The 13,566-nt window shown below is 38.3% G+C and overlaps 1 protein-coding gene across 1 annotated transcript; it reads right to left on the bottom strand.

Moving 5' to 3' along the window:
• Positions 1-271: 271 nt before the first annotated feature.
• Positions 272-13,248, bottom strand: sting1 (stimulator of interferon response cGAMP interactor 1). The gene is made up of 7 exons (XM_079631250.1): positions 13,001-13,248; positions 9,618-9,844; positions 9,360-9,537; positions 6,030-6,138; positions 5,217-5,440; positions 4,385-4,571; positions 272-1,512 (listed from the first exon to the last, which is right to left on the bottom strand). The coding sequence occupies exons 2-7, from the start codon at positions 9,842-9,844 to the stop codon at positions 1,253-1,255; spliced, it is 1,185 nt and encodes a 394-aa protein (XP_079487376.1). The 5' UTR covers positions 13,001-13,248; the 3' UTR covers positions 272-1,252.
• Positions 13,249-13,566: the final 318 nt, after the last annotated feature.

Raw genomic sequence — 13,566 nt, forward strand, 5'->3', positions numbered from 1 at the left:
CTTTATTGTAAGGGCTTTATAGAGTGTCATTTCAAGATGTTAAAATTAGCTAACAACTGATCTGTGGATAAAAGTTAGATTCAAATATATTAGTCATAGACAAGCAGTGTAGTGATTCAGTTTGAATCTTCCCAGTGTTACGAAACACCTCCGTCACCGTCACCACGACTTGTTTAAACGTGTTTCTCTCACTCAGAGTAACTGTTCTGCCACAGGACATGGAAAATAATGCAGCCAATCAGAAGAGAGCTGTTCACTGGAAGAAGCAAGGAATTTTCCAACAACATTTATTGAGAGTAGTAATTTTCCTCAGTAATAAGGAAACACCTTTCATTGGAAATCTTACCATTTCTGTGTAGGCAACAACTTTTTGACATTTTAACATTTTGACATTTTCAACAGCTAATTTTAACATTTTGAAATGACACTCTATAAAGCCCTTACACTAAAGTGAATAAAGCTGAGCAACTCAGCTAAGCAAACTAGTCTCTTTGCTTGAGACTTTCCTCACTTTCCTCGCAATTGTTAATAATGTCTAACGTATTCAATTTATTATTAAGTTTTTGTTATGGAATGAGTACTAATTGTAGTTCTTGAAATTCATCAGTATAATTTTTCCATTCTCAGATATTTTCATCACTAGATGAAATTTGTCTCCCATTAATTTCCAACGCGGTCGTACTATTCAATGTGTGTGTGTGTGTGTGTGTGTGTGTGTGTTCACAAAAGCAAGTACCAAAACCTTTACCAAGTTTTGTAACATTCTGATAAAAAAAAAAAAAAAAAAAACGTACAAATTTTCGGCCAATAATTATCGAACAGCACCCAGAGGGTTAACTAAAACTAAAACCAAACCCGTAAAAAAAAAACATTTCCATTACTTGAAATTAATTAAACGTTAATTTAAATAAAATATTAAAAATCGTAACCTTATTTTATTTCAACTAGTTGCCAATGTAGCATTTCTCATTTTTGTTTAGTTTCACTTCAAGTGCTAAAAATCATTTATTTTTTACTGATTCTTGACCTGTAAAAGTGGCATGAGCACTGTTGGGTGTGTTCTGTGTTGGCAGATATTTCTCACTGAAAGTATCCATGAGTATTGCAAGAAAGGAAAGAGAGAAAATTATAAATAACAGCTGATTTAATAAATGATTTAATATTATTATTACATTAAAGTCTATTAAATCATTACTGAACACAAGCAACCAAGAAATGACGCAGAGAACGCATCTCCTGTTAATAACCACAGCTAAAAATCAGTCGCTTCCAATGGTCCCGATCTTAATGGTTGAGGTAGGCTGAACATGAGGCTGGGTTCGCTGCTCGTTTGGCCTTCTGGGAAAGCGGCAGACAGCGCACCCTTAAAACTCCCAATCTGACCCTCTTCTGGAACTGGATAGACTTCATTTGGTGGCTCTCGGATTGGGTCCATGTGAATCTCTCCGTCCTGCTGCTTCAGGTTCTGGATGATCTCTCTGGAGAGGTGATGAGGGTCACCTGTGTGCTCATCTGAAAAACACATGTATCAAATCAGTATTACGGACACTGAGCTGAACTATAGGAGAATACTGCAAGAATAACATCCAAGCAAGCTTTTAAAACTCGAAAAGATTGTATTTTGAACATTTCCAGGACAAGACTCCTAGGCCTGGTTTCACAAACAGGGCTTAGATTAGGCTTTAGTAAAATCATTACTGCTGTGGATCTTGAGACAAAACAATGGCAGTGACTATTTGAAAATATGGCAGTGCAAGTTGCTTTCAGTTAAAACAGCTCAAACATAAATTTTAGTCTGAGACTATAGGCTTAAGTTTTGTCTGTGAAACCGGGCATTAAAGGAACACTTTTTTTGGAAATAGGCTCATTTTCCAACTCCACTAGAGTTAAACAGTTGAGTTTTACCGTTTTCGAATCCATTCAGCCGATCTCCGGGTCTGGCGGTACCACTTTAAGGCTCAATCCCAATTCACCCCTTGCCCCTGCCCCTTGTTTTCGAGTGTACCCCTTGGCCCTTAAAACAGAGTTACAAAATATTCCCCTACGAAATGGAACAACCCTTCATGAACCCGATACGTCATCAGTCGTCGATGATGGCTCTGACGTTATGGAACTGACGAGGTTTTACAGGATTTCTTCATGACCACGATACCAATATGCCGTCCTCCACTGTAGCAATCTCTGTCGTATGGGCCGCTGGTAGTGTAAAGGGAAAGTAAATGTTTCAATGTGAAATACATGGCTATAATTGAGTTATTGACTGTGTTGTGTTTACACGATAACCACGCGATGCCGGACTGATTCACTCGCTTTATAAAGACATGCGAGAACAAATGCTTTTTACTTTAGTTTAGCTTCATTAACGTTACCAGGTAACTAACGTTAGTAGCGAAGAAAGCAACACTGTCTGCCTGGTTACCGAGGCAACATGCTAGCGGCTGAATTAGCATCTCTTTTTTATGATTGTTTTGAAGAAAACCACCATATTAGGAAATACTTACATTTATGACTTTCTTTCACCGTTTGTGAAGCCATCTCGCCGGTGATTTGCGATGCATTCTAGGAACTCTCTTGTAGCCCTCCGTTCGGAGTGTGCCTCTAAAAAATCTCCCCTTCGCCCTACTCTATCGCAAAAAGAATCGGGACACCCTACCCCTAGACGTGAACGCGCAGAATGGAGGGTTAGGGCCAAGGGTTGAATTGGGATTGAGCCTTAGCATAGCTTAGCATAGATCATTGAATCTGATTAGACCGTTAGCATCTCTCTCAAAAAAATGACCAAAGAGTTTTGATATTTTTCCTATTTAAAACTTGACTCTTCTGTAGTTACATCGTGTACTAAGGCCGACAGAAAATGAAAAGTTGTGATTTTCCAGGCCAATATGACTAGGAACTATACTCTTTCCTGCGTAATAATCAAGGAACTGCTGCCGTACCAGCAGGCGTAATGATATTACGCAGCGCCTGAAAATAGTCCCCAGCTCGGTAACTTCCAATGTGACCGGCACTAAGTTTGTAATATCATTGCGCCTGCTGGTATGGCAGCACAATTCCTTGACTATTACGCAGAAATGTATAATAACTCTGTTTAAAGGGCACCTATTATGACATTTAAAATGTTCCTAATGTTGTTGTGGGAGTCCCCAACAACAGTTTTACATGCATGCAATGACAAAAAACACTTTTGTTTTCGTATAATATGCATTTATTTTTACCTGATTTGCTCACCGACTCCCAAATGATTCGTTCAACGACTCGTTTTTCAAACCCCTCCTTTGCGCGACGCTAATCTGCGTTGATTGGTCAGATGACCCAGCAGTGTTTACAGAGATAATACTTATTGTTTAACACGGAGTACAATGATGCTTTTATCAATTAAATTGTATTATAATAATGATTATAGTCCACTGCTTTATAGTTTGTAGTAAAAAACTAAAAATAAGATAAATAATTTAATGTTATGTTAGCGAGCATAGCCCAGAGTTCATATTGTAAAAGCACAATCAGTCTTTGTTTGCGTTAGCCCGATGCATAAACATAACGTTTTTACAAAAAAAAAAAAAAATGCAGTTACGTTACTACGAGGTATTATTCTATTCTTTAAGACAACTCCGAAAACAACGACAAACACTTCACATATCTCAATACAATTGCCATTGAAGACCTAGAAGCTAACCGGAGCTTACACAACAAACAAAATAATTATTAAGCATGCTACATAAAATATAAAAGCAAAAATTATTAATAACACTTACAGGTTGTGATACGGAGGAGGAAGCTGATGCAAATACACTTGGAAATGAACCTTCCTTCAATATCAGCCGGCTCGCGAATCCAAGTTTGATTGCATTTAAAAAGCAATCGTCTTCAAAATGACGCGAACAAAGCACAAGGCTCGGACTATACTTCTGTGGTATAGTGAATTGTAGCCACTTAGTCTTCAAATGCTCCTCCTTGGGCAGATGAAAAAAGTTGGCTTTTGGGAGTCGCACTTCAGAACACAGCGTCTCGTCACCATGATATTTTCCCTGGCCTTGGAGCGCAATAAGTGGGCGTATCGTATTCAAATAACTTGACAAGTTGACGTCATCTAGTCAGAGAAAAAGCTTCGGTCTTCTAACGATTCATAAAAATGACTCAGAGTCGACTCTCACTTTTGAAAGACAATAACTTTATATACGGTGCACTTTCATATTTCAAACTTTGCAGGATGTTTTTGTTCACTTAGATCTATGTTACACACTACATGAAAGGTAAATTTCAAAATTCCATAATAGGTGCCCTTTAACTCTAGGGGAGTTGGAAAATTAGCCTATTTCCGAAAAAAGTGGAGTGTTCCTTTAAAACCCTTGCTCATTTTATTGATCGGAATGGAATGTCTCACCGTTGAGCAGGAGGAGCCGGTAACGGTTCCGGCACTCTAGAGAATCTTCCAGAATTTGGCTGAGGGTTCTGTAGAACAGCAAGACCTGCTGTTTTCGTTCTCTTTCTCCAAACCCTGCGCTCCTCTCCTGGGACATCTGATACAGCGTCCGCAGCGGTGTGGCATATTCCAGAACACAGCTAAAAGTCTAGGAATAGAAACACAGAGAAGGTAGGACCTTGCATTTATGTGCAGTGCCAGTACAGCTTTTAACCACAAGGAGATGCTGTTTTGACAGCTAAATGTTGTGTTACCCTGCATCCCAATTTGCATATTATCTATCATACTATGCTTATGCTATTTAAGTGCAGTTCATTGAAAACGTGTGACAGTAATACCTGAATGGTATAGGCCTACTATTTATGGTTTTCTAAGTATCTTAATGTGTGCATGCATACCACACTATTAGAAGAGAAGGTTCTATATAGAACCCTGAAGTATTCTGCCAGGCGTTTCACACCTTTTAGAGGTTCCCATCATCATTTTATGGATTTAGTTTGAATTAATTAATTTAGTTTTATTTCGTTTTTAAATAAAAAAAAAAAAAAAATTATGAATTAAGCAGCTTGTAAACACACTTTATCTCTAGGCAAATTTGAAATAACCCGTTAAACATGAAAAAAAGTTTTATGCAATCATGCATTGGCATGCAACATAGCTCTTCTCTCAATCAAAGTAAAACACCATCTTAAATGCTAGCTCTTCATCATCATACTTTAGCTTTTTCTGAAAAAGTACAGGACTAATTCCAGTATCAAAGAACTAAAATGATCAGCAATTAGCATTATCCCACCTTATTGTCCTGGGTTATCTTGTAGATGCTGTTCTTGTAGCTTCGTTGCCGCACACCTGCTACGTCCAACTCCAGTTCTGGAAGGTTCTCGTGGAAGACCACATTAGTGTCCTCCTCTTCAGGTTTGCTTGGGACCACGGCGTTGAGGGGCAGAAGGATGAGCAGACGTGAAGAGCTCAGTCTCGCCCCCGTGGAGGAATATTGGCTGATTTTGTTTTGTAAAACTGCAAGTGAAAGAACATAAAAGGGAAATGAAAATGGAGCAGAATCTCTCAAATGATCAAGTGGTTTTACAGGTTGGAGCTCAGGGTCGTCGTTTATGCATTCTAACGTCATTACAAGCTTGTATGACCATCTTTCTGCCATGCAATACACAACAAAAACATGAAGAATATTCACACTGCACATTTCCAAATGAAAGCATTAAGAGATCCGGGGCTGCCATGCTCCACAACCCAAAACACCACAATTCACTCATATTCAATTATACTATGATGCATGCACATACTAAACTTGCCTTGTTATAACGTAACACACCATGTTTGAATATGTGGACATGTGAATAATATTTGAGTAAAATTAGGTCTGTTAGTTAGTCAAAACTCATTTTATGGCTTCAGTAGATGTGGAATATTGTGCAAAAGTCATATGGAGAAATTTTATTGTAGTTTTTGTCCTTTTTTGAGCTTCCAGCTAACTGGAAGTTTGGATAATGTTCTGGCAAGTTGTCATGCACACATCGCGGTGCGTCATTACTGCCCTCTAGAGGCGTCAACAAGCAGTGGCTCACATGTGGACTGCAAATAAATGTACCTGGAAGGACCCATTTGAGGTAGCCGATATAGAAAGACCAGGCTAAACCATGAGCCACATTCATCTTCTTCACTTCACAGATTTCTGAGATCTCCACCGGAGCAGGGCCCTGCAAACAAAGACATATAAGAGAACTGAAAATCAAACAGAGAGATATGTTATTATTTCTTTAAATTATTTGTTATTATAATTTTATTTGACTTCTTCTACTACTTTTAATCGTCCATAGCAAAGTTACAGTACAAACACATAGTTGTTTGTAATGGCAATAAATTATAATTGAAATTAAGTGAGATGCGTGTGCATAGATTCCAGAACCTTTAGAATGACTAAAAATTACTAAAATGAATTTATAAAACACTTTGATGTAAGTGTACTATAAACTGTAAAATTATTTATCACAACTTAAAATCCAACATTGTTTCAACTTTAAAAAGTATGTGTTCATGCTTGACTTAAAATATTAAGTATAGTTAACTTTAGTTTAGTTAAGTTGGATATTTAAGTTATCTCAACAAATTTTAAGTTGTTATAACTAATTGCAGCCACATTTTTTACAGTGTAGTTGGGTAACTTAAGGTCATAAAAACACTTTATGACTGTCTTCACGCCCACTTGAACACTTTGGCCAAATACAGAAAAAAATGTCAAGTAAGCAGAGATGGACAGTAACAAAGTAGCCTATACATTTACTTGAGTAATACTGTATACACTTTTTGAGTATCTGTACTTTACTTGAGTATCATTTTTACTTTAACTTCACTATATTTGAAAGACAAATATCGTACTTTTTACTCCACTACATTTCTATCAAGGTCCTTCAGTAGAAAGTAGTAACGTCAGGGATGATTTTGGCTGCAGGGGTTGCATTTTGGTTGTAAATGAAAGTCTGGTTGACGTCAGAACCCGACGTCAGATTGACATCAACATCCAACGTCGGACAGATGTTGGATTTTATTTGGAAATTAAAGTCTGGTTGACGTCAGAACTCGACTGATGTTAGTTTCTGGTGTCAACTCGATTTTGAACCACAATACAACGTCTGTCCAACGTTGGAGATTAATGTCAATCTGACATTGGATTCTGACATCAATCTGATTTTCATTTTCAACATTGGTTTTGGTCTTCTAAATGCAAATTGTTTCATTGTTTTGGAGCACACTAGCTTATTGATAACAGTAAGACTAACATATTCATACTTAAAGCCAAAAAACTGGGAACAGCCATTTGGGTGTCCGAAGCCATCGTGGACGTTATTGAGTGCACTTATTCAATCCCACTGTGTTCTAGAAATAAATGTAATATTGATATGAGGGTAGACAGGCATATAGTTTCAGAGGCAAAGTAAGTATTACATGTAACAATGCAACAATAATAAAACAATGCATTGACATTTACTTTTATACTTAAGTAGTTTTAAAAACGAGTACTGGTCTTTACCAGTTTTTTTAAATTGGTCTTTACAACTTTTACTTGACTTGAAATATTTGACCGGTAATATCTGTACTTTTACTCAAGTAAGGAAGTTGTGTACTTTGTCCATCTCTGCATGCAAGTGTCAAGTGCAAAGACCTCGAGTCTGGGTAGTTAGGCCCATATACTTGTGAAATCTAGTGATGGCCAATGTCTTTATATGACAGAAATGGCAGTGCGTGTAGAATACTAGTATGCAATTTGTTTGTGATATCTGAATGTGATTATCTGATATTTTTGAAGATACTTATCTAGACTCGGCCACTTATTATAACTGTAAATTAGAATCGGCTGTGCCACATTGCATAGCCTACTATTCCTTTGGCATCAAAGTAACTGAACCAGGTGAACAAATATATATTGAATATCATAGCTAACAAAAATAAGTTCAAAGATTTTTTTTGCTAACATTCCCATTAAGTTATAAAAACATTTAACGTCTTGTTTTGTGAATTTTAGAGAAAGCATTAAAGGGTCCTTCTATGCTTTTTTATATTTTCATCTTTCTTTAGTGTGTATTGTTGCTGTTTGAGCATGAAAAAGGTCTGAAAATTACAAAGCACAAAGTCACTCCAAAGGGAGTTATTCTCTATATCAGTGCGCACTGTTTCTGAACTCGCTGGCTGAATCTGAAATCGCCCCATAAACCCTCAATCACTATTCCCAACGTTAGTCCACTAATACAGTTCACTTGAAGGAGTGAATGAAAACAAGTGAGCTAATTCAGACAGCCGTTGAACTTACATCGGCTGTACACTTGAGGTGCATTATAGGATTGAATGAGTATAACTTCCACTCAATAACTTTAACTATGGTTTCAGACACCACGACAAATGTCTGTCCCCTAAAATAATGCCCTGTTTAAGGGTATAGGGGTCGATTTCGGATTCAGCCCCAGAGTCACCATTGTAGTCTTGAGTTTTCTTCCAGGAACGAACAAGTCACAATATTCCTCATTAAATAATTCCCACCAAAGGCATTTTGCAAAAAAAGGGGACGAGGCCTGGTTGAGTTGCATAGTAGTGTGTTGAAACCAGAGCCGTTGAAAAACACACCTCTGGTGATGCGATTACCATCATCTTTTTTGTAAACTCCCTTTTGTAAATAGTTTCTGTGTTAATTTTGAAGAAAACTGTAACGAGATACTCTGAGGTGTTTTGTTTTTTGACACTGTCACTGCCTGGAGAGTTTTGCTACTCCTGTTTAACAATTATTTATGTAAACTGGTAAAGCTGTAAAAGTGACAAATGTAAACAGAGGTGAATTGTACCCCTTTCCAAAAAAAACCTATATATATATATATATATATATAAAAAAAACACGCCTCTGGTTGAAACCATAGGGTTGGCCTAAAAAAATCTTCATGCCTTAAAATATCTTGAATGTAACTCTACACCATTGCCTCATTTAGTATATCAACTTGTTGGCGATCACAGGTTGACCTGATTGGTTATAATCAGGTTTGTTTGTGACGTCAGAAACACCAACGATTTCAAACCACGTTTTTGACACTGTCTTTGTTTCACTGCAGTTTTAAGAAAAAAATACTCAGTAATGGTGCTGACTTATGAAGTTGCACATGGTTTGTATTCTTTTTGTTGGTCGGAGTCTCTCTGAAATTGGTCTGAGATCCTCCCGGCCGTGATTATAGCATATTCGAAGGCATTGTCTGGAGTCTTGTCTGGTTATGCTGCGCAGTAAATATTATCAATAAATATTATTGAACGTCGATCAGAAGATGTTTAGAGGAGTCGATTAGGAGATGACAGGTAAACGAAGTCAGGTGCGTAGGGGAAAAATCTACCACAATTCTCAGAAATATTGGATATTGTTCTCTTGGCATGGGACAAATCTTACCAGCATCCCCAAGCTGTTGAGCAGCAGGTAAACGGCACACATGATGGCCATGGTGCTCCACTGTTCGTGAGAGAAGGAAACGCCACGTAACGTTAGCCTCAGGAATATTGCACACATTTCCAGAATGACATGTCCTTTAAAGCAGGCCTGGAAGATCTCAGTTATTCTGCCATGATACCTGGAAATAAGCACATTTTCCTGAAACTATACAAAAAACACTTTCATACCAGACTAAATCTTATTCCATTGGTTTCAAACCTTTGCCTTGAATGGAAGAACCACTCCTCTGCAAACAAAAACATACTGTGAATAAACGCTGCCAGTGTGAGGCTAAAAGCGATCATTTCTGCTCTCTCCATGAACCTGTCTGCGTCCAGCAGCCACACAAACACCAGTGTAAGAAGCCCCAGTCCAGCATCACACACCACCGGCAGCCTGCTGCGCGCTCTGGGGACGAGACCGTCCTCTCCAATAACACCAAACATCTGAACACATCACATTCACAGTTTAGACATATGTATGGATTTCCCGCTGTTGTGACATAATGTCCATAACACACAGTAATTTTGCCCCTAAAGTTAGTGCACTTGTTTGCCAAGGAGACAACAGTGTCAGCGAGACAATTATGAATTTGTATATTTTTTTTATAGTTTGTCATTTTCAACAAGCTGCAATTTTGTCAAATTATGGTTTTTTTTTGTTTGTTTGTTTGTTTTCTTCACGTATAATTAAATAGAGTAAAGGTTATGTGTATTTGCAATGCTGTCCTAGGGCAGGGCTATGACTCGAGCTCGGAATTTGGCCCGAACCCAGAGTGTTTCCCGCATCTCAAGTTGGGATATGAATAGTTAGAAGTGAGGAGATGGGGTGGTGGAGGAATGCTGTAAAACTGTCATGTAACAGAGGTAAGTCTGCTGTATATACCTCTTATCTCGTTAATTGAGTTGATGAACTGAATGTGCTCCTCCAGTGTTAATTAGGTTAGTTATCTGAACGTGCTCCTCCTGAACTTTGTTAATAAAACAGATCTAAAATGAAATTAGCCTTAGCAGGACAAAGGAGTAGGCCATTTTTTCCCAAACTTTGTTCAAAATGTCATTTCATCAGTGTGGATTCACCTCGCAGAACCAAACATTCCAATCAACCAATCAGATTTGAGGGACAAGTTTACTGTTTATAGGCCCTATTTTAATGATCTAAGCTCATGGTCTAAAGCGCACTAAGGGCGTGTCCGAATCCACTTTTGCTAGTTTAACGACGGGAAAAATGGTCGGCACACATGGCGCATGGTCTAAAAGGGTTGCCCATATTCTTTTAATGAGTAATGGGTGTGTATTTGGGGGTAACGTGCAATAAGCCAATCAGAGTCTCATGTCCCATTCTCTTTAAAAGCCAGTTGCGATCGCGCTATTTACATGGCGGAATTTGCAAGCCGGAAAAACTGAACGTATCTCTAGAGAGGAAACGGATCTGCTCGTGCGCGAGGTTAAAGCACGTGAGCAGACCATCCACGGGACAAAGTGTACGTGCGTTGTGGACCCGCCTATAGGCGCACATTACTAACACACTCTTTAAATAACAAAAAAAAAAAGATTGCGCCATTGACTCGTTTTTGTTGGTCAATGGTGCAGTCTATTTCAGTTGCCTCAAAATGGCAACGCGCCAACAATGTGCCTGAACACACCTCGGTTTCAGACCAGCTCACCCATTTGCTATTTAAACAACGTGGCGCAGTACGTGAAAATGATAACTGCGTCGGGCTGAAACTAGCAAGAAGCACTACGCCAAGAAGCATTACGCCGGGTGTATTATAGGGCCCTATTTCAAGTTCAGGTTAGGTGCTTCTACATCAGTCTTATTCACAAATCATTTCTCTCTGACTTTAGGGATAATTTATGGGTAGGGTTAGTGTCACAGTGTCTGGTTTGTGTATTCCTGGTGTCCACTAGAGGTCCTCTTCCCCACGGTGTCATCCACATTATAACTACATTTCCCATAATCCTTTGTCTGTTACCCATCAATGTTCATTGCACACAGCTGTTCCCTGTCTTCATTGTCCCCAGCTGTTCTTTGTTAGTGTCTGTGTATAAGTACCCTGTTTGTCTCAGTTCATGTCACGGAGTCCTTGTTTAATGTCACTCACACTTCTGAGTTCGTCGGCCTGTTTCATGTGTCTGTTGGATTGCTTTGGATTTTGACCCTTGCCTGGACTGTTTTATGAGTACGGATTACCCCTAATAAACTTCTGCAATTGGATCTACCTTTTCCCGTGTATGTTCGTAACAGTTAGGTTTAGGGGTAGGATAAAAATTTCAGACCCAAAATATGTTGACCCAGGAACAAGACTAACTCTGCAAAATCGGACGTGCATTCACCACAGAATGCTTTTTAAAATTAATACATAATTTCCACCAGATGTGGAAATTATTATTTCAACCACATAATTTTCATAAAAATGATATGTGCATAACAGAATTCCCCTGTGATATGTTCAGGGCCGTACCTAACAGGTGGAAAAGTGGTGATGATTCTAGGGGCCCCAGGCCTTAGGTTGGCCCCCACGATTTAGACCGAGGTGGACCAGGAATGCAATATCCTCCGAGCCAAAGGAACAGGATTTTTTTAAGGGGGCCGACAGCAACAACCGGCACCGGAGCCTCGGAAACGGCCATGGATATGTGTAGGCCTATGTACTGTTTGACATTATAGACGCTATTAGACTCCAGTTGAAAACTCCAGTTGATGACTCCAGTCATCTATATCTATTGTGCTGTTACACTCCTAAATATAATAATATGAAATCGCTTATTTTCAGTTCTGCATTGGTTCCTGTTTTGGACTTTTTTTCTCATGCGTTTTGTACAGCTGAGCTGTGCACGAGAATACATCGTATTGATTCAGTGGATTTACAGGAATCGCAGGTTTTATGATAATGAATGCCACTCCTCGTTCCACCATTCACATCTCTAAAGCTTTTGGATACAGGTAATAGTTAGTGGAGCTCTTTGCATTTTCGCCTAGAATGACCAACAGAAAGATTAACCCACACACGGAAGACAAAACCACAAGCGGGTGAGATTCACAGCACCTGCTGAATTTTTTTCTCTCCATATTTCCAAATGTAACCACAGAAATGACTGTGACGCATACAAAGAATCATACATTTGAAACATTAGCCTACAGCAACACGACAGCTTTATCAGTGTTTATAGTAACAATTGCATTCTTTCATGCATCCATACATTTTCCAAGAAATGCAAGTGAATCGCAAACAGCAGCATGTGGTGCAAGGAATACAACTAAGCAGTGCAGTTCTCTATTCCCCTTTTTAAAATGTGTTGTTGTCATATACCACCAGAGAGGTCAGTTATATAAATGGAGACATTTGAATACAATATTAAAAGTAAAACTGTATTGTGGAATTTAAACATATACAATTATGGTCCCCAAACATATTTAGACTCTTAAGCCATATAATGTCATTGGATCAGATCAAATGTGTTATGTTAAGTATGCTTATGCCATCTTTTACCTATTATGCTGCTTGCTTTGATAATTTCCCCTTCAATACAATAGTAGTCGTACATTCAAAATTATAAGAAGGTTGATTATAAGACATTATAATACTTGTTCACGCTTACCTTGAATTAGTTTTGATGGTGACCGGAGTTATTTTTGTTCTCTTTCTTCTGCACTCTCTCTCTCGATCTCTCTCTTTGTTCTTTCTTCTGCTCTCTCTCTCTCTTTATTTCTCTCTCTCTTTATTTCTCTCCCTCTCTTTGTTCTCTTTCTTCTGCTCTCTCTCTCTTTCTTGGTTGGTACTGTCTTTACTGTCACTACCACACCTAATTTAGTTTTCTGATAACATTCAGTTTCACTTTCAGTAAATGAACATGCCCTTCTCCAATCAACATGGAGTTTTCTACAGGTTCCATATGTGCTTATGTTATGGCACAAATCTCTTCAAATCTATGTTGCTCTCTGAATAAAATTTGAGGAGTATAGTATACAATATTATAGAACATACCTATAAAAGTATGTGTGCTCTATAAGTACATTATACATACAATAGACATTGAAAATCTGGGACAAATCTTCAAGCCTTCAAATTTTTTATGATTTAATGGGAAAAAAAACATTATCCTAAAAGCCTATGTCATTCTGAGTCACTGAATCATAATCGATCATAATTCATCTGATTAATTCA

This window comes from Phoxinus phoxinus (genome assembly GCF_949152265.1).
Source record: "Phoxinus phoxinus genome assembly, chromosome: 12".
Taxonomy (NCBI): Eukaryota; Metazoa; Chordata; class Actinopteri; order Cypriniformes; family Leuciscidae; genus Phoxinus; species Phoxinus phoxinus.

Coding starts and splice junctions, on each gene's coding strand:
- sting1 (XM_079631250.1), bottom strand. CDS start 9,844: ATGTTTGGTGTTATTGGAGAGGACGGTCTCGTCCCCAGAGCGCGCAGC. Junction 9,538..9,617: donor TTCTTCCATTCAAGGCAAAG/GTTTGAAACCAA, acceptor GCTTATTTCCAG/GTATCATGGCAGAATAACTG. Junction 1,513..4,384: donor CCGGCTCCTCCTGCTCAACG/GTGAGACATTCC, acceptor TGTGTTTTTCAG/ATGAGCACACAGGTGACCCT.